This window comes from Xenopus tropicalis, chromosome 4 (assembly GCF_000004195.4).
Source record: "Xenopus tropicalis strain Nigerian chromosome 4, UCB_Xtro_10.0, whole genome shotgun sequence".
In the NCBI taxonomy this organism is placed as follows: domain Eukaryota; kingdom Metazoa; phylum Chordata; class Amphibia; order Anura; family Pipidae; genus Xenopus; species Xenopus tropicalis.
The window spans coordinates 119,792,522-119,814,298 of record NC_030680.2 but is presented as its reverse complement, the minus strand read 5'-3'; the positions used below and the strand labels follow the sequence as shown (position 1 = coordinate 119,814,298).

Genomic DNA, 21,777 nt, shown 5'->3' with positions numbered 1-21,777 from the left:
TTTCTGGCATTTTGCTGGTCTACTGAATCCAACAAATCTCCTTGCATAATGGAAGATGGAACAAAACACAAAACCACAAAGGGTGAAGAGAGGGGTCTTGGATACTGAAGTTGGAATTGAAGTCAATGAGAAGGCGAAAATACATTGCAGTTAAGGTGTTTTTAGATCTGCAATAGTATATACATGGCCCTACCTTATTATAGAAGCTCTTTTCCACTATGCTACAACCATACCATAGTGCCAATTCCTTCCCAATACAACACCTGCAGCTCCTTAGATAGACAGGGGGCTCCCTGCCTATTGATTGAAGTGGAAGGCAAGGGGTTAATAAATGAATGATGTCTGCAGGGTTTTTTCTGGATTTATTTTCATTTAGTGCAAGGTGATGAGCATAGCCATACCCCAGATGCAGGTGCAAGATGAGGCTGAAGGGTCAGACTATTGTGCCACTTAGTATTTCCCATTCTATCTTTAAGCATACAGGGGCCAAATCAATCCTTCATGGCTTTATTTCATACATTTTTTGTTCAGGTTTCTGCACCTTATGTCTTTAAACTTGTAACACAGAACAGGTTGCTAACTTACTAACTAACTTAAGGGCCACAATGTGTGACTTTTGTGCAGCTCATTGGGCCGAGTCAGCATTTTGCAATTGTGCCATTGTTCAACGTCCCTTTTTAATGCCCACTTGACATTTCAGCTTCTTTTTTCCTTATTGATCCTTACTAAGACTGAAATAATAGTGGAGTGGAAACTGCAACAGAACTGGGTGCCAGGACAGAAACCAGGATAGTCTCGGGCATAGCAAAATAAACTAATTGGCAGGCTTAGAATCTGGCCATGCCTTTCATAGCATAGGTTGGAGCCAAGATACAAGAGCACTTCCTAAGCGTTGCTTTATTGTTTATTTTGCCATGCCTTTTCGTTTTTCCTATGTATAACATGAAGTTTCTCACAGTATAAGAAACACTGCTCTGGATGTGTCTGCCATGTTGATTATGCACAATAGAATTTAAAAAAACGCAGTTGGTCTTTTTTAACTCCCTATTATTCCCCCCTTTTTTAATTCTGTTTTTTTCCCTGTAACTGTTCACTGCCAGACACATAAAAGTGAGGTGGGATGAAAGAAACTTGAAAAGCAGATTTATGAAAGATCAATATGGATTAATTATCAAATGAAATAATGAATCTGAACAAATGAGTGCGATGCAGGAGGAATGGTTCTGAGTTTATCTAATTTGATTCATTTAATACCCTTGTTCAATCTGACCCGCAGCTTCAATTAAATTGTCCTTGGCACATTATATGAATTAAGAAATCGCAACTTTCTTTCTATATTATGTAATGGCAAATTAATGCTACAACTCAAAGAAGATCTGTGCAGTTTCCCTTATTGGGCAAGTTATTTACTGAAGGGAAACTAATTACTGCCCGACCCATTAGTGATGAGAGAATGTCTCACGTCTGTAAAATATGATTTCTTGTTTTAAGAGAGTCTGGAAGTTCATTGCCTTTTCTAAATGGTCCAAGACAAGGTATTTCCCAACAGTCAGTGTTTCATTTATATGAATAAAGATGCAATCACCTTTCTGAGCAGCATGAGTTTGGCATTTGTGCTTTCCCTAAATAACTCAAAAACCAGGAATATAAAAAAAAATGTAGAGTAGTTGCCAATTGTCTTGGAATATCACTCTCTACATCACAGGTAATAAACGTGAACAACCCCTTTAATCACTTAGGATCCCTTCTGCTCCTCTAACCTGCTTTGCTCCCTCCCTTAAGCTGGCCATACACGCACGGTGCGTGTATGGCGAGTCAGCGAGTCGACCGGTATCGCAGGAGGCTGCTGATATTGGTCGCCTCGCCAATCGGCCAGGTCAAAAGATTTTGATCGGGAGCCATAGAAGGCGCCTGAGCAAAATCTGCCGTCAGGGCTGAATCAGCAGAAGGAGGTAGAAATCCTACTGTTTCTACCTCCATATCTGGGACCGATGGTCGCACGAAAGATCGCTTACCTCCTCTCCTGAGCTCAGTTAACCCATAACAATGTTCAATCCATGAAGGACTTTTTATCAAAGTAAGTTCTGTCTGTGTAAGCCTACATTCTTCATTGCATGAACTTGCAGGTGTACATGTCACTGATGATGTCAAAGAAAATGGCCACTGGGTGAAAGCTGCTATTGAAACTGTCATGGTGCTGGAGAACAGAGGTGATATATGTAGTACATATGGTATGGTTTGGGTTGGGAAGATGTGCCCAACTTATTCATTGTAAGAAAATATAGGATTTACATGTCCTTTAATATGTTATAGAATGGCCTTTTCCGAGCAACTTTGCCCTTGGTCTTCATTAGTTTTTTTTTTTTTTAAAGTTTTTTAATTATTTGCCTCTTCTACATCTTTCCAGCTTGAAATGGGGGTCAGTTTATGGCTGCAACTGTTGTTGTACCTGACTTGTCCTTGTGAAATGCCTGCGTGCTACATTAACTAACATTCAGATTTAGGGGGCATTTACAAACGTTCAATATTTTTTCACAATTCATATTTTTTTGCGCTTAAATATAAATTTGCTGTGGAAAAAACAGTTTTTATACCATTTATTATGCGACAAAACTGTGACAAATCCAAAAGAAAAAATACGCCATCTAAAAGCTGTTGAGGTCATGTAGAAGTCAATGGCAGGGGTCCTATTTACAATGGGAAGATCTTTCTTTGTCTCCTGGGTTTTATAGGTTTTCTGGGTTTTTTGACTATAAAACCAAGAAACAAAGAAAAACAATATGAAAAAGTTGCAGTTTTCAGTTTTTCAGGTGCTTTTTCAATTCGGATCTTTTAATAAATGCCTAGACGTGGTTTTTGTGGAAATGAGTTTAGTCGTGGTTTAAAAAATAACTCTAAAACCACAAAACTATTGGTAAATCTATGTCCTGTCACAGTCAGTGTTGTCCTGCAAAGCATCTCCTGCCCCTTCCCTATGCCGGAGTGTGGGAATAAAGTTGAAAACAGATAGGCACAAAATGACATAATCACTTGAATGACTATTAATGAAGCCAGAACATTAAAAGAAGAAAACATTTTGTTCTGCAGTTTTGCTGGCAGATATATTGGGTTGGTTAGAATCACTGAGCTGGCAGGAAGGCCAAATAATGTGAGATTTCATTTCTGCTTCAATATATTATTGCCTGCGAGGGTGTCTGATCTGGCATTTAGTCATTGCGAAAGGGAAAACAAGTGGGTGGTGGATTTATTTCCTTATTACTCAGTAATGGTATGGTGCTGTCTATACCCCCCCCTCCCAAAAACAAATAATGGAGGTGCTTGCTAGTATTCTGCCTTCAGATCATTAACTCATGGAAGTGAACAAATACACTGGTATTAAAATTGAGTGTTTTCATTGCAGGTGGGGTACTTACAAACCAATACATAGGTTAACATGCATATTCCGCCACATTCAATTTGATGAAAATATCCTATCTCCTAAAGTAATTCCAGATTTTCCCATACAACCAGATGCAATTCAATGAGAAAAACCCGTCTCTCTTTTTATGACATGAAAACTCTACTGAGGTCTATATGATCAACCATAAAATGACATTTTCTTGTGGAATTGAATCGTGGTCATTATTTCTGGTGTAAGACACAACACATGGCCCCATATACTGACCAGTGTTAAACTGCACTATTGTGCCAGAACATAGCAGCAGATACAGTATTTGCTAACTGGTAGTAGACTGATCAGATAGTTGTTGATTGGTTTCTATGGGCAACTGCACTAGTGTCATATAACACCTATGTTCATAAATAGGCCTTTAGCTTTGGTGTTGCAGATTAAGGGATTGTCTACCTAATGAACTCCATACATAAATGGGTTTTTGCTATTTATAACAACAAACACATTTCTGCAGCACTGTACAATAGACTTTTTAGTGGGATACCCATATTAGGGATGGGAAGTGCTCATCCTTGGGTGGTTACCCTGCTGTAGGTACGTTAGAAAATGGGCAAGAGCTGTAAACTCCCCTTCCCTCAGTAACCGACATGTAGACTGCCCTGCTACAAGATAGATTTACTCATTGCACAGAAGCTAAGTACCCCCCCTCAGCTCATATACTCACCCCCCTAAATATGTCACCCTAGTAAACATAGCTCTGTATGAAGGGTTTTCTTTCATTAAGATTATTATTTATCTAGTATAGGTGTGGGATCCATTATCAGGAAACCCATTATCCAGAAAGCTCAGAAATACAGGAAAACTATCTCCTATAGGCTCCATTTTAATCAAATACATTTTAAGAATTAATTCCCTTATCTTTGTAATTATAAACAGTACCTTGTACTTTGGGTTTAATATATTTTTAAATTATTTTTTAGTAGACTTAAGGTATGGCGAGCCAAAGTAAAGAAAGATCCCTTATCTGGAAAGCCCCGGGTCCCGAATATTCTGAATAATAGGTCCCCATACCTGTAGTGGTAAGTCTAAAGCAAACAGACCTGCTTGGCTGTATAATTGCACCATGTCATTTATAGCTATCTGTACATAGCAAACACTTCAGAACTCCAGAGGGTAAAGAACTTTCCAGCATATAGTAATTAAAAATAGTGTTCTGTAACATAAACATTCAAGAAGGAAGTTGTGCAGTTAGCAATCACAAGTGAAAATGTGGAGTACTATGGTACAAACCACCAAGAAGTTAGTCTGATAGAGCAGCACCATTTGGGTTTATATGAAAGCAAATCATGTTTTGTGTAGTGGAACCATTTGTATTAGGGATTGCATATGTAGGGCTAAATGCAGACTTGTAAGTAGCCTGATAAGTAGACAGCAACAAGAGATCCTCTGCACTCACCCATTATCAATATATATAGGACATTTAGACATTCTGTGCATGAAGCTACTAAGAAATGCCCTTCCCTTTAAGCAAAACAGGGATTGTTTGTCCATATACAGTATTGTATATACTTCAAGCTGGCCAACTGCGTCACAGTCATAACCTGTTTTGCTTACTGGGGGGGGCATGCCTTGGTAGCTTAGTGTCATATACTGTATATATATATATATGGACTACACTTAGGAGTGCTGAATCTACGTATCGTATCTATATATATATATATATATATATATATATATATATATATATATAGATAATGGGTGAGTGCAGAGGATCTCTTGTTGTTGTCTGTATGAATCTTGTGGTGACAGCCTCACTGCACATCTGCCAAATGGTTTAATATTTAGAGGTGAGAAGAACTTTCCCTTGCTTGCTATTACTGACAAGTAGGCAGGATGTTCAGTTGGTTCAGATGTGGGCTTGCTGTACCAGGGTCCAAAACTCCAACCATATAAACATTAAGGTGAACTTATTAACACATTCAGACATTCAGACTGTTGAAAGCTGAGTCAATAGACTTCTATCCCACCAGACTGAGACAACTGGCTGCCATCTGTGATTTCACTGACCCAGATGAAGGAATAAAGTCACAAATCATATTATGGTAAGTTGTTCATCACTTCATTTATACAGATGGACCGTGACACATGAAGATCTGACACTTTTTGATTTACTATAGCTTGGCAGAACTTTCTTAACATTAAGGCCCCAAGCAGCAGGCGCAGAACAAATGTGTCATTCAGAAAGTCCCTTTAGCACGGATCAAATTCAGGAGAGCAAGGTTCCCAAGAATGCCATCGATCTGGCTAAAAGCCTTCTGAGAGATTTATTGCAACATGTGCCAGAGCTGTAGCAGCAAATAATCTGGCTGTTTTGGAAGAAGGAAGCCATGCAAATCATACAGGGAAAAAACTGTTTTGCCAATTGCTGCAGGTCCATATCTCAACTCAGTAGCACTGAAGCTTCTACCAAACAAAAAATATGGAATTCAAACAGGTGTTTTTTTCCTTTCATTTTTTTAAATTTTATATATCATTCGGGAAGGTGGCAGATCTCCATGTAAGCCTAGAGGTAATACATTATGGTGGGAAAGACCTAAAACACCTGTCACTTTTCAATCACATCCTGTTCTATAAGGAATGCCACCTGTCTGAGATTCACCCAGACTGCCCTTCCAGACTAGGAATTCTGGCCTTCAGCTCAGTAAAGTGAATGATACACCGATCAACTAATTGCCGACTGCTGTGCCACCGGGGGGGCACCGCCCCCTGATGCCAAGGACCCACCCTCAAAATGTCACCCACCCTGCTCCTGAAGCCACTAACCCCACACCCAATGTCACACACCCTGCCCCTGAAGCCATTACCCCCACACCCAATGTCACACACCCTGCCCCTGAAGCCATTACCCCCACACCCAATGTCACACACCCTGCCCCTGAAGCCACTACCCCTACACCCAATATCACCCACCCTGCTCCTGAAGCCACTACCCCCACACAATGTCACCCACCCTGCCCCTGAAGGCACTAACCCTACACCCAATGTCACCCACTCTGCCCTAAAGCCACAAACCCCACGCCCAATGTCACACACCCTGCCCCTGAAGCCACTAACCCCACACCCAATGTCACGCACCCTGCCCCTGAAGCCATTACCCCCACACCCAATGTCACACACCCTGCCCCTGAAGCCACTACCCCTACACCCAATGTCACCCACCCTGCCCCTGAAGCCACTACCCCTACACCCAATATCACCCACCCTGCTCCTGAAGCCACTACCCCCACACAATGTCACCCACCCTGCCCCTGAAGGCACTAACCCTACACCCAATGTCACCCACTCTGCCCCTAAAGCCACAAACCCCACGCCCAATGTCACACACCCTGCCCCTGAAGCCACTAACCCCACACCCAATGTCACACACCCTGCCCCTGAAGCCATTACCCCCACACCCAATGTCACACACCCTGCCCCTGAAGCCACTACCCCTACACCCAATGTCACCCACCCTGCCCCTGAATCCACTACCCCCACACAATGTCACCCACCCTGCCCCTGAAGGCACTAACACTACACCCAATGTCACCCACCCTGCCCCTGAAGCCACTAACCCCACACCCAATGTCACCCACCCTGCCCCTGAAGCCCCTACCCCTACACCCAATGTCACCCACAACCTACCCTCTTTACATTTGTTCCAAACCCAGGGACTCGAAAGAGGTTATGTCCTATTATAAAATACTCAGACCTACACCTCTCTGAGCCTAGTTATTCCACGTACCAGGGTTCACACTGCACAACAACCTAAGACCACCCATATACCTGATCCAGAACCAACCAACAAAATACTTTGTAACAACATAGGTAACATATGGACACTTTTTATTTCCTAATTTTTTCAAGATATGATGGTGGATCACATAACCCAAATGATCTATGTATTTATATCAAATAAAACCCGAGGCTGAAGATTACTGTCTATAGGCAATGTTGGACTGGGTGTTATAGGGCCAACCAGGTGACTTGAAACCCTGGGGCCACTCTTGCAGCAATCAGATAACGAGAGTGCCAGATGGTATACATTTTGATATATTCCCTTAGTGTAAATAACAATGGACTGATGGGAATTTCCTAGGGTGAGGCCACAGGGAGATACTGTGCTATATCAGTCACAAAAAGCTTTATTTTTGCTGAGATATTTTGTAGGATTGTATCCAAAATAAATTCCGCTTTCTCATTCGGTGCCATAAATCTTGTTCCATTTAAAATGACAGACACAACCAGAAAGAAGTGTTTTGGCAAGGAGCTGCTACCCTGTGCCATAGCTGGACATCTCAGACACATCTGGTATCTCGGTAGGACAGGAAATCCAGTCAGTGCAGTGAGTGATGATATTATGAAATCACCAGATGTTTGTCCTGCCCAGGACTGACCACAAAAAAGTCCCACCCATTTAAGAACATCATTTGCAGTTTCTCCTCATATTTCTTCCTTTCATCTCCGAGCGTAAATGACTCTCTGCAGATTATGCTGTCGCTCACATTCAGGGCACTTCTGCCTGGAAGTAATTCATTTAAACTGCGAACATTTTAACTCTATACTACTGCCTAATACAAAGTATTTAGGAAATAAAATGACTTACAAGGTGGTTAGGCTTATGGAAATCTAACACTGGCAGATGGATAAAGGCTATACATCTTGTCTGTTTGTAATACTTGATGGGCAAATATTAAAAGTCTTTCAGGAAATCCAAGAAAACATCTGAGGCATTTTGTAGTCCAAATGATATACAGTAAATTGAAGCACACGGTTGCCCATGTTAAATAGCTCTTAAGTCTGGTTGAACTAAAGCTTGATATATAATATTTCTTCCCAATGGGATACCTACACAATATGCAACCACATTGCTTTCCAGAGTCAGCAACTGAAGGAAGGATTGTAAGTAGAAGCTCCTGTACCTTTACATCTCTATCACAATGATAGTTAAGGAACTAGACGTTTTTTATAGCTCTCTGTGCTGTTTTTCTAGTTCTACCCTAATAAGAACATTTGCTAACATGGAAACCTGATCTATGTGACTGCATTTACACAGGGATATGAGCAGGATATTTTTCTTTTTGAACAACTGTCCATGGATGTTCATTCATTCTGTGAAGTAGTCTGAGCACTGAGCAGTAGTTCTGAGCACTAATTAAAAGACAAATCAGAACTAAATGCAGAACTTTGAATTTGGACTGGGGCCTAGGCAGCCCAAGAGCCGTTTCATGGCTGTGCTAAAGAGAAATAAGGATCAATGTGGGAATGCTCTTCTCAAACTCTTGATTCTGTATGTGTTGCTACTATACTTATTACTGGGGTATGTACAATACAAAGGGAGGAAGAAGAAGACTTGGAAATTACTACGTGTGGCAAAGAGTGGATCAGTTCACTGCAGCTGTTGGAGCATAGCCTTTAGAACTGCAATATACCTGACCCAGAACATCAAAGGTTAAACACTGCATATTATTAATAAATATACAAAGAGGGTTTGAAGGGCATCCTTCTAGCTGAAGCCTCCATATGTGATTGACTGCCTCGCTAGCTGTTATTGCTCAGTCTATAACAGGTCTTAACAATGTATGTTTATCAGGCAAGAGAACTTAAAGGTCACTGATCTGATAAAACAGTTACATAACACAGTATCATTCACACTTTATTGTCCCAGTTGCTTCCCCTGTCTCACAAGGACACACAGACACACACAGCCATGTTGGAACATACTCTGTACCTTATTCATTGCCTTTCCACACTCAAAAAAAGAATGCTATATAATTCCTTTGTCTAATAACCTATCTGGGCTGTTGGTGTAAAGAGGTAGACACCGAAATAAAAGTATACTCTGAATACAAGACATTTAGGAATACAAGCCTATGACACCACCAACCCTTAGGAGGGTAAAGAAGCGCCTCTCCTAAATTGTTCTTAACCCTACACATCTTCCTTGTATAGCATGTGGTGTATTATTGCACAGGCGTACAACTAAAGGTTGCCATACACGCATCTATAATATCGTACAAAACTTTGTTAGAAAATTTTGATTGGGTGCCCTGCCCCTGAAGCCACTAACCCCACACCCAATGTCACACACCCTGCCCCTGAAGCCATTACCCCCACACCCAATGTCACACACCCTGCCCCTGAAGCCACTACCCCTACACCCAATATCACCCACCCTGCTCCTGAAGCCACTACCCTCACACAATGTCACCCACCCTGCCCCTGAAGGCACTAACCCTACACCCAATGTCACCCACTCTGCCCCTGAAGCCACAAACCCCACGCCCAATGTCACACACCCTGCCCCTGAAGCCACAAACCCCACGCCCAATGTCACACACCCTGCCCCTGAAGCCACTAACCCCACACCCAATGTCACACACCCTGCCCCTGAAGCCACTACCCCTACACCCAATGTCACCCACCCTGCCCCTGAATCCACTACCCCCACACAATGTCACCCACCCTGCCCCTGAAGGCACTAACACTACACCCAATGTCACCCACCCTGCCCCTGAAGCCACTAACCCCACACCCAATGTCACCCACCCTGCCCCTGAAGCCCCTACCCCTACACCCAATGTCACCCACAACCTACCCTCTTTACATTTGTTCCAAACCCAGGGACTCGAAAGAGGTTATGTCCTATTATAAAATACTCAGACCTACACCTCTCTGAGTATGTTCGGGGCTGAATCGGCAGAAGGAGGTACAAATCCTATTGTTTCTACCTCCATATGTGACGAATCAACCCTGAACGTCAGTGGAGGGTTGGAACGAACGTTCGTGCAACCGATGGTCACACAAAATATCGAAAATCACCATGTGTGTGGCCAGCTTAACTCATTGGTTGAAACAAAACAATTTTTCAGTGTGAATGAAATGTATAACCCACTCCAGATACCTTGTAATTCGGTTTAAACAAAAAAATACTTAACTCTGGAGCGCTTTCCTCTGTCCAGACTTCCCAGATGAGGTCTTATGGGGTAAAATAAAATAAAATAATAATAAAAAAAAAATATATATATATATATATATATATATATATATATATATAGTGTAATACAGTAATATGATATTAATAATCACCCCTCTAAACGTGTTTGTATCTAAAACAAATCTTGTGAACACCGCTACTAAATTTACTTCACTTTTCTGTGAAAACACATGAATACAATCCACCGCAAATTGTTTAAAGTTCGTGTCTATTTAACTAAGTGAATTTCCGTATTTCACACTCTTCCGTGACTTCCTTTTATCCTTAACCAATTGTGCATATACTTACAGACCAACACTATGGTCTTGGAGCTTGTAACAAATTCCCTCGTGGTTGAACTATAACGCCAATGGGAGAACGCGAACGGAGAGATATGCAAGCCAGGATCGAAGCGAGTACTGCAGATCGCATAAAGAGACTTATAAGCAAGCAAGGATCCGACGCTGCTTATAAAAGGACTCCCAATGGGCGCAATTTTTATGGCGTTTGTGAGTTTAAACTTTTAATATGTTTTAGAATAAAGTTTTAGGATTTTACACATGTCCGTTGTATATTTGTCCAGCAGCGGGAGAAAGTGGAAAAAGAGAAGCTGGGAGTTATAGTTCAACCACAAGGGAATTTGTTACAAGCTCCAAGACCATAGTGTTGGTCTGTAAGTATATGCACAATTGGTTAAGGATAAAAGGAAGTCACGGAAGAGTGTGAAATACGGAAGTTCACTTAGTTAAATAGACACGAACTTTAAACAACTTGCGGTGGATTGTATTCATGTGTTTTCACAGAAAAGTGAAGTAAATTTAGTAGCGGTGTTCACAAGATTTGTTTTAGATACAAACACGTTTAGAGGGGTGATTATTAATATCATATTACTGTATTACGCTATATTTGTTTTTTTTTATTATTTTATTTTATTTTACCCCATAAGACCTCATCTGGGAAGTCTGGACAGAGGAGGGCGCTCCAGAGTTAAGTATTTTTTAGTATATTTTTTTAATTCATTGGTTGTTGTTAAAGCATGTGGAAACAACAGACAAGATCAAAGCAGCAAGGAGGCCATATATTTATCAAAAGTAAATACTGAAGACCAATTGTAAAGTTACTAGGAATAGTAAATTCTATAACATACTAAAAACTATCTTTAACCTCAATGGCTTCGCCAATTAGGAGCATGGCCAACAGGGGTAGAATATAATAAAATACCTTTTTATATAGTCATCTGATCCTGAGGATGTGACTGCTTTCCAAATGAGCATCAGAGTAATTCACATAAACTTGCGTAAGCCAACAACATGAAGATAAATATATAATAGGTAACATTGCCTATAGAAAATATACAAATCAACTGTGTGTAAAGATAAATCTATTTGCTATACTTGCTTACAGCTCAGTCAGGAACCCATTTATATAAACCAATGGAGGAAGCCTTTCCAAAGCAAGAGCACCCTTGCCAGGATTCTTTGATCCTTGAGGAGTTTCCACTCAATGAGCTCTGCTTAGTAGTTTGATGGTGACATTGCCAACTCTGACCACTCACTTACTTATAGGTCAGACCTACCAAGCTCCTTTACCTCTTGTATATTTTGAAGAGACAGGTGTTCCCTTATTTATTGCAATATAGTGCTTGTTCATTAATACATTTTACACAATCATAGAAGATGTACCAGGTTAACTAACCTGTATTCATGTGTTGATAGTGGCTAATAAGATACTTGCATTAACAATGGAGTAATGTTATAAAAAGTCTTACATTCACCCATATACAGTATAATAACCTTTAGCAACTTTTCATAAGCCAGCCAGTAAATACTACCTGCTGAAAGGTTGCGACCAGTTACTAGACATGTAGCAAACTCAAGACCATTTATTAAATGATGCCCCTACTTCCTAATACAAGACTTTTGACTCAACTGACAGTCAGCAACCCTGAGGTTAACTGAATGTAGGAAGCGCATAGAGATAGTTAGGGCTGCTTCCTTCAAAACAGTTGTTGTGCTGAAAGTTATTAGCAGTCTAAAACTGAAAAAGAAACCACTAAAAAAGGCACTCAAGTTCCCAGGGAGTTACTCTGTTTATAGAAATTCATGTTTTGGAGGTTTAAATTCCCTTTAACTTGTACTCAGTTTCAGAAACAAACGAGCAGAACTGTACTACCAGCCTCTACAGGGACTACCATGAGACAAATAGAAGACTATGGCCTTAAGGTGGCCATACACCTAGCAATAATGATCTTTCGTGCGACCATCAGTCGTTCCCACCCTCTACTGACGTTCAGAACTGAATTATCAGATATTGAGGTACAAACAATAAGAATTCTACCTCCACCTGCCGATTCAGCCCTGTACGTAGATTTTGCTCTGGCACATCACGCATCAAATATTTCGTACGATAATATCGTTGTGTGTATGGTCAGCTTTATCAATGCCTTAATGAAGCATAAAAAAACATTTGCTGGTAAAAAAAAAGTTCCTTAGAAAATTTTAATAGAACAAGCTCTTCCAGGTCTGGGGGTGTGCGGTTTCTAAAGGGTTATTGCATAAGACAGGGCTGATGGTGGTCCAAAAGGGGTCCTTACCACTTTTGTCCTGTTCTTCTCATATACACAGCAATGAATCATGCACTACAATAACATATGAAATTCATAAATTATCCTTCAAGAAAATGTCACTTCATCATTGTTACATGGATTGCATAATAACGGTCCGTAACTGAACCAGGTCTCCCTGAAGCCCTGAATTATTGATAAAAATACTTAACTGATTATCTCACTTGTAACGTTATGTGTCTCAGACTATTGCTCAATGCCATTGACTTTGCTTCATTTTCCAGCAGCAGTGGAAAGCTAAGTTTCATTAAATCAGAGGTCAACTCCCATTTTCCACTAAGCTTTTCTGTGACTGGTTGTGACCAATATACAGTATTTACAGCACTATATAATCCAAAAAGTCCAGCGTGGGAACACAGCTTCACTATTTCTTCCTTGCAAGGTGAGTGCAGACTCTTTGTAGTGCATCACTAAAGTTTCATACAGTATATTGAGAGTGCAATATATGTAATTTATTGATGCCTACATTATGCTATGGCTAGGGGTATTTCTTTAAAATTCTTTTCTGTAACATTAATGAAATAATCAAGTTACTCTTCACTATCCCCCTATCAGCTCATACATTGCCTAGGCAAAGGGGGCACACACCCATGTATTTGATCTAACTGTCAATTAAAATCTAATTCTGACTCCTGCATGAAGAGAGTATGGAGACAGGTGCTGAAGGGGGTACTGATGAGTATTTTGATTATTTCAGAAATGGTGCAGAATTTTTAATTGATTATACAGTATTTAGAAAGTTCTTTATTTTCATAAGATGAACCTTTCCATTTTCATGCTCAGTGAAATGTCAGAGCTGTATGTTAAGGCTGCTCTAGCTCCAAAACTGCAGCAATATCAGTTAAATAAAGTGCAAGCCCAGGACATCTGCATCAGTTAGTGTTTTCATGTAGGTATGTAGGTGTTAGTATCACTTTGAAATAAATTTCAACAATTTTAAAGATAAAAATATTAGTAAATGTATTTATTTAGTAGAAGTGACAATGAAAATTCAAGTGATAAATGATATGAAAATAACCTCCATGTATGTTTCATTTGAGTTGATTTCACAGCATGTGATACACATTGTGAGCATTAAGGAATCAGTTTTCCTTTGCATCAGTCACTTCCTTCTAATCAGGCCTATGTGTGAAACTGGACACTTGGGAATGCTACAGTCATATAGTTTTCTTATATAAAGTTCTTGTTTTTACCTATATTTCCCCTTGTAGTGAGCCATCATTCTATTCAATCACTTTACTATATAAGCAGACTGGTTATATAATACACTTTATATTAAAATGATGTTGAAACTAACTTGTGTGTATGTTCCACAGGTATCCTTACTATGGAAAGGAAATATTATATCACACAAGTGGTTGTATGTCTTTTCATTCTCTCTTCCGCGGTGTCGGCTCAAGGTAAGATCCAGTAGATAATGTGGTTGTCTATGGGAATAAACGTAGATCCTATTCATCTATGCCTACACCATACACAGGCAACATGCCATATGTTACATAATGTTTTCAAGCAAACAAATCTCAATGCTGATATTTAGCGAACATTCTAAACCCAAATGTTCTATGTGTTGTGAACTTGTGACATACTGATTAAATATAATGTACAAGATTGTAAATGTTTCATTAAATGATTGGATCTCAGTATATTTATCAAAGGATGCATGCTGAACCCTAGAGATCTTGAAAAAATGTTGCTGCTCTTGTCGCTCATAGAAAATGTATCAGCAAAGACAAGTAAACTGGTAGCTCCAAATATTACAGTATGTATAATGTAATATGTATCTAGTTATAGAACAGTCTATCTATCTGTCATCTATCTATCTATCTATCTATCATCTATCTGTCATCTATCTATCTATCTATCTATCTATCTATCTATCTATCAATCTATCTATCTATCTATCTATCTATCTATCTATCTATCTATCTATTGATCATCTCTCTGTCTATCTATCTATCTATCTATTGATCATCTCTCTGTCTATCTACATATCTTTACAATGTGAATTTGTTTTAAAGTGTTGTCATGGGAATCTAAATGAATGTATATGCTGAGCCAAAGAGATACAAGTGGACATTCCAGTTATTTGTTGCAAGCACAGAATGTACGGGTATTGGAAATGTTTTTGTGTATTCATAAAAAGTGCCTGTGTGCTCAGTTAATTTTTTGTAAATTTGTGTACTACCTGTGTACTACCTATTGTGTTCTGGGTAAAGTGCCTTTACTCATTGGTTTGATTTATTTGCTGTCTTAACCAGTTTGCTGTCCCAAATACAGTATTTGTAATCTTGTCTTCAGTTTCCCAAGGTTGCCTGTTTGCCTTTGGCCTCCAGTATGTATTCTTTCTTTTAGGGTGAAGACACATGGTGCTACTAATAGCAGCTACTTTTTCATGGCTACTGAACGCCAGAAAATACCCTGCCATAAACAATACTGAGAATTGCCTCTGGTAATACACACATAGAGACAATTATCAGTAAATGATCAGCATTGTCTATTTAACTGCTAACTGCTACTAGTAGCTCCATGTCTTCACCCTTAGGGCTCTGGCACACGGGGAGATTAGTCGCCCGCGACAAATCTCCCTTGTTATGGTTACGGGCGACTAATCTCCCCGAACTACCATCCCACCGGCGAAAATATAAGTCGCCGGTGGGATGGCACACGCTGCGCAGGCGATTTCGGCAAATCGCCGAAAATGCCTCGCAAGGCAACAGGCAAAATCGCCTGCGCAGCGTGTGCCATCCCACCGGCGACTTACATTTTCGCCGGTGGGATGGTAGTTCGGGGAGATTAGTCGCCCGTGACAAGGGAGAATTGTCGCGAGCGACTAATCTCCCCGTGTGCCAGAGCCCTTAAAATTTTTGTGACATTGTGGGTTTTGGTGATATTCATGGGCTGTACAGGTTCCCCTGTGGATAAAGGGGTATAGGAGATGCACATAACTATCCTGTATAATTATGGGTCTTTTTTACATGCTAATGTTTTTTTGTTCTGGTGTTTGTACTAGCCATGAAGCATGCTGTATATAGTGCAGATCTATAACCTTCACTGGGCACTTGACTTGGTCTCAGCACCCTAAGAGATGTACCTAGAGAAAATACAGTGCGAGAATGATCTGTTTCAGGAGGGGTTTTAAACTGGGACAATATATGTATAAATAGAATATACAGTGGGTCATTATAGGGGAACATTCTGGGCTGTAGTTTCTGTAATAACTTGTGGAATTTCTGTTGGGGCTATACAACTTGCATCGCTCCAACTGTTAATGGACTTGGTTCCAAGCATGCCGTCAGCAGCTGAAGGTTTATTGCAGGCTGGAAATCCCCAATATAAATTTTTATTTTTTATTTGACAAATTTGTCATTTTCATCATTCCTACATTGCCCAGGGCAAGAGAGATCTTAGAAATTGAGCCTCTTAAAACAGAATTGGCTGCCCTCTCATACTATACCCCTCCTCAGCTGCCAGGGGGGTCTCCTACTGCAGGCTGAGATGTTCTGTCCTCTAGGTCAGTTCTTGAAGTGAAATATATTCTATAGGACCTCATGTAACTCTTTAACTTCCTGTTCTGATCAGTGAACTGCCTTATGGGTAGATATAGGTAAATATATAACTACTAGTGATCCCCAACCAGTGGCTCAGGGGCAACATGTTGCTCACCAACCCCTTGGATGTTTCTCTCAGTGCCCCCAAACTAAGTAGTTATTTTTTAATTCCTGACTTGGTGGCAAGTTTTGGTTAAATAAAAACAAGATTTACTACCAAATAAAGCCCCCTGTAAGCTGATAGTGTGCATAGAGGCTGCCTAATAACCAATCACAGCCCTTATTTGGCACCTCCATGAACTTTTATGGTGCTTGTGTAGCTCTCCAAGTATTTCTACATATGACTGTGGCTCCCAAATAAGAAAGGTTGGGGACCCCTGATCTACTGGATACAATCTATACACTGAAGATGTGGATAATGGCAAAACAGAATCACATGAGTTACTTAGCCCCTGGGAGAATGAAAGAAAGATACGTTCATTGGGAAAGTTTGATGTTGGCATTGGATATGTCTGTAATCACTTTCAGGTCCTAAATTTATGGGAAAATATAAGCATTTCAGAGTTTGTCTCATTTTTAATATGTCTTAAGTGGAAGTGGGTGTGTGATACATGACCGAAGCTTTTTAACTGAGGTTGTTGTCCTTCTGTTTGTCTTGGCCCTGCCTGCTGACTGTGAGTGATTTGTTATGAATTATCTCAGTCTTGTTCCAGACAAACCATAAAACAAGACTTCAGGCATACTGTACCTGCAAACCTAGAAAGAAAGGGATATATAGTTGTAATGTGGTTCTGAAAAGAAACCAACCCCCTTTAATGGGGCTGTTTGGACTAGGAAAAGCTGAACAGCATATTGGCACTCACAGACAGAAAATTCACCAGTTTGTTATACCAAGGGCAGACCTATTAAAGTTGGCATCATTTGCTGGTATTATTTAGCATTTGTCCCCATTATGAAAGCTTTTATACTTTGGGTCAAAACCTTCCAAGTCTTTTCTAAATTCAATCAACCAAGGCTGAATGTTGTGAAAAAGTTTTTCTCCTGTAGGAAATGTATCAAATGCAGCCTATTAGAAGGCCCTACAACTTTCCCATATCTAGAAAAAAGACATTTCCTAATAACTTTGGTTATTCTGCACCTTAGTCACTTTGTATGTTGATTATGATGTGGAATAGCAGCTTTGTCCTTAAGGCACATATCCATGCATTATGATATCATATATCTAATTAGAAACTTGAAGATCTCTTAATCAGCTAAATTATCTTATTAGAATCTGTTTCCACAGACCCTGCTTAAAGCTGGCCATACATGTAGCAATAACAATCTTTCCTGCGACCACTGGTTGTTTCCCCATTGAAGTTTATGGCTGAATCATCAGCACTAAATGTAGATTTTGCTTGGGTGCCTTCAACAGCACCCGATCAAAACCTTTTAACCTGCCTGATCAACGAGACTAACAATACCCGCAGCCTTTGCGATATCAATCACCTTGTCAATCTGCCATACACACGCCGAATATGGTATGAAACAATGTTTCATACAATAATATCAGTATGGCCGGCTTTAGTCCTGTTTCTTTTCTTTGCTGCCTTCCCTGACCTCAGCCTGTTCAGAAGATTCCACTGTCTGCCGTTTGTCCTGAACTTTGGCCAGGTTTCACTTCCTGTCTACTGCTGTCACTGTGCTGGCAGTCTGCTATCTTACTGTACTGTCCCGGCTCAGGAAGCCCAGGGCTCCACAAGAGTTTTGGTAAACACAGAACCTATTAAACTCTTCAGACTCACCAATGGAGCTAAAGGCTCTACTTGAAGCTCAGAGATCTGAATTTGAAGAGGGTTTTGCACAAAGTAATTGAGCTTTAGTTACACAATTATTTATTTTCCTTTAGTGCAGACTTATTTGTTTTGTAGCAGTTCAAGGAATGCTCAACTCTTGACTTTTCATAGTTATCTGCCATGGGCCTGATATACAAACCTTTGTTATCATTGGCTATGTTGTTATGTTCTACATGGTCAAAAAATCAATGTTTTTCTGTAATTCCCTAACTTGCTCCATTATCCAGTGAATTTAGCCTTATTATGAGCAATATTTTCTAGGACTCATTTAATTTAAGTGTCCAAGATGTATAGTTAAAAATCAGCAAATCATATGTATGGTTACAAGTCAGGACAAATCTTTGGCTACTCTTTGCCACAAAACACAGAAAGCCTGGCTTTCCATTGCCCAGGATTTAGCTTAAAGGACATGTAAACACCCCACAAAATTAATCAGTGAACAACCTCTTTGAAATCTTTCAATACCTGCCACACTGGTTGTCCAGAGGTTAATAGTAATGCTGCACCATGCCCTTTATCACTTAGATTTCCTTCTCCTCCTCTAACCCACTCGGCCCCCTCCCTCGGGAATGTGCTTTGGCTGTTGGCTCCTGGGCATGCTCAGTTGTTCTAAGCTCAGATTACTAAACACGCCCCCCAGCTTAGCAGCCAATGAAAAGATGGCATTGCTGGTTCCCATAGAAACTCAGCTCTAGCTGCCTGCTTTACTTTTTCCTCCTGAGCTCAGCTTTACCATTACAGTGCTCAAAGCAGAACGTTTATCAGAGACAGTTGTGCCTGTGTGAGCCTGTATTCTTGATGAAATGTATGCTGAATAAGGGTCTGTGTGTGTGTGTAGGATGTTTGCAGATTTAAATGTATCTGATTATGTATCAGAGGAAAAATGGCCACCGGGTGAAAGCTGCTATTTGCTTTAGGAAAATGTGATGGTGCTGGCAAACGGAGGGGATATATGCAGTACAAATGATGCCATTTGGGTGGGGGAGACGTTCCCAACTGATATACATTGTAGGCAAATGTAGGCTTTACATGTCCTCTAAATGTTTCTAATGTGTTTAAATCAAGAAGACTGATTTTTAGATGCAATGGATTCTTCAGTCATTGATGTCCATGTGGGTGCTCCTTTATTTGGCCAATTTTATAGCCAAATATGTTGCATTCAGAGCCAGACTGAAATATTAGAAACATTGGTGAAATAGGGAGACCATTGAGCTCCAATTTAACAAATTCATCCTTGTTCATACTTACAAACCCAGAAACATACCATAATATATGACATAGAAGTTTGGGTCCCTCATATAAATATATAAGTACTTTGCGTATTCCTGTAATTTCTTTTTACCCCTCCCATATAGATTGTAAGCTCTACGGGGCAGGGACCTCCTTCATCTTATGTTTCTGACTCTTATTGCAACTGTACCTTGTATTTATTTGTATTTATTGTTGTACTTTGTATTTATCCATTATCTTTAACCCCCTGTTTGTATTAATGTATTCTACTGTACAGCGCTGCGTACATAAGTAGCGCTTTATAAATAAAGATATACATACATACAATCTGCTCCTAATCCTACAATTCTTACGTTGTAACATACTAATTTTTGTTGAAGATTCCCCTATTTGCTCCAGTCTTACTAAAGGGATCTCTTGTCTTACCCATTGTGTCATTCTTTTTAAGTTGTCTAATGTTATTAATTTAGGTACAACTCATTATTTCATCTTGCTGTTCTCTAGAATTCTGTATTCAGCTGGACATAACTTTTTCTAGTTGTTCTTTTTGTTTTGTTGTCCTTCTTTTCTCAGCTATTACCAAAGCTTTAGCAGACAATCAATTTCCCTTTCAAATGATCTTTCTGGTTGGGATGTGGTTGTTGTTGCCACCCCAATGATATCATCAACTTCTGCCCATAGTTCATCAGGAACTTGCAGTTTGTATCAAGTTAGTTTTTGTTTTCTTTGCAATAAGAAGTTTGTGATCTAAACCACAGTGGGCTGCAGGTCTAGGTTATTCTGACTGGTTCCTCCATATTTGGCTGCAAATTATGAGGTCCATGTTTAGACTGTATCATTTCTGAAGTTGTTGGAAGCGAGTATTTGCTATGACTCAAGAACTATCTTGGAAAAAGTCTACTAATTTATCAACAACTTCACCAATTTTATACAAGACCAAATGTCCTATTTAGAGGTACCAACCTTTGTTTTTTGTACTGTGTCTAGAAGGTGCTGTAGATCTTTAGCAAACTCTTCCAGTTTAGCTTCTTCCACATTTGTCATTTTGTATGGTATACGCCGAATATTCATCTCAGTTGTAACTAAGCACTAGGCACATTTTGACAACCTTTTGCTGATTATGAGGCCATTCATTCTGCAGACTTGTAAGACTTTGGACAGTTTCTGACTTGTCCGTAGGATTTTCATGGACTCTTTAGTTTGAATGTGTTATTAATGCACATTTGAAAGTCGCTTAGAATAATAATATTCCCTCAGGGTTTTTACTGCTTCCTAAAATGCCTTTTTTTCTGCATCAATAAACCTTCAACTAGTACTTTGCCTTAGATCTCTGTGATCACTCAACAAATCCCGACTTTAGTTCCAGCCAATATCCTCCCAATACTTTGCTAATTAGAGACAGCGTGTAAAGTAGACAGAGCATGGGGGTTGTGTCTGAACAAGCACTGAATTATTTATCATACTGAAATGATAACGTTTGGTGTTCACAAATGTTAATCTTTGGTAAAGATAAGTGTGATTTAATTTTATCCAATCTGTTTGATTCCTACAGAGCGCCGATGAATGTTGCACATTTCTATTAATCTTGTATATACTTTTGTTTTGGTACTTTTGTACCAATGCCTGGCCATGCATTATATTAAAGTAATGAATTAAGGTACAATACAGTTGAACACAGCATGTTTCAGTCAACTGAGATAAGGTTTAAGTATTACAATATATCAGTTTGCTGGATGGTGCTTTGGAATTCTGTATCTTCTTAATTTATTGCTGCATATCTTCTGGGTTTATGAGAACCAATATAAAACTTTAACTTTCAATATTATTATAGGGTGAAAGGGGCACATAAAGCCTGAACATTCTTTGAAAAGCCAAATGCACCATAAAATTACATAAGCAAATGCATCAAAATGTTTTTCTGTGTATTTTTTGCCTTTTGATAATTTTTTAGAGTCCCATCCAGGGTGTCCTTAAGATGGGTACACACATGCAGATGTGGATAATATCCAGTTGCAAACAAACTGTCTGACATCTGCCTTAAACTAAACTGATTTCCCAACTCTTCTCAAAATTCAGCAAATAAATGAGCATTAGCTGAATGGGTGTAAAAGTTCATACACCTCATCGGAAAGAGT

General features: G+C 39.7%; 1 protein-coding gene across 3 annotated transcripts in view; it reads left to right on the top strand.

Annotated features, from left to right (window-relative positions):
• Positions 1 to 13,207: 13,207 nt before the first annotated feature.
• The window catches only part of prg4 (proteoglycan 4), a 43,004-nt gene continuing 34,434 nt past the window's right edge, over positions 13,208 to 21,777 (top strand). For all 3 annotated transcript variants that reach the window (XM_031901070.1, XM_031901071.1, XM_031901069.1), the window contains exons 1-2: positions 13,208 to 13,411; positions 14,346 to 14,429. In XM_031901070.1, the coding sequence (XP_031756930.1) occupies positions 14,357 to 14,429 (73 nt within the window). In that variant the 5' untranslated portion in view covers positions 13,208 to 13,411; positions 14,346 to 14,356. The remainder of the gene's footprint in view (positions 13,412 to 14,345; positions 14,430 to 21,777) is intronic.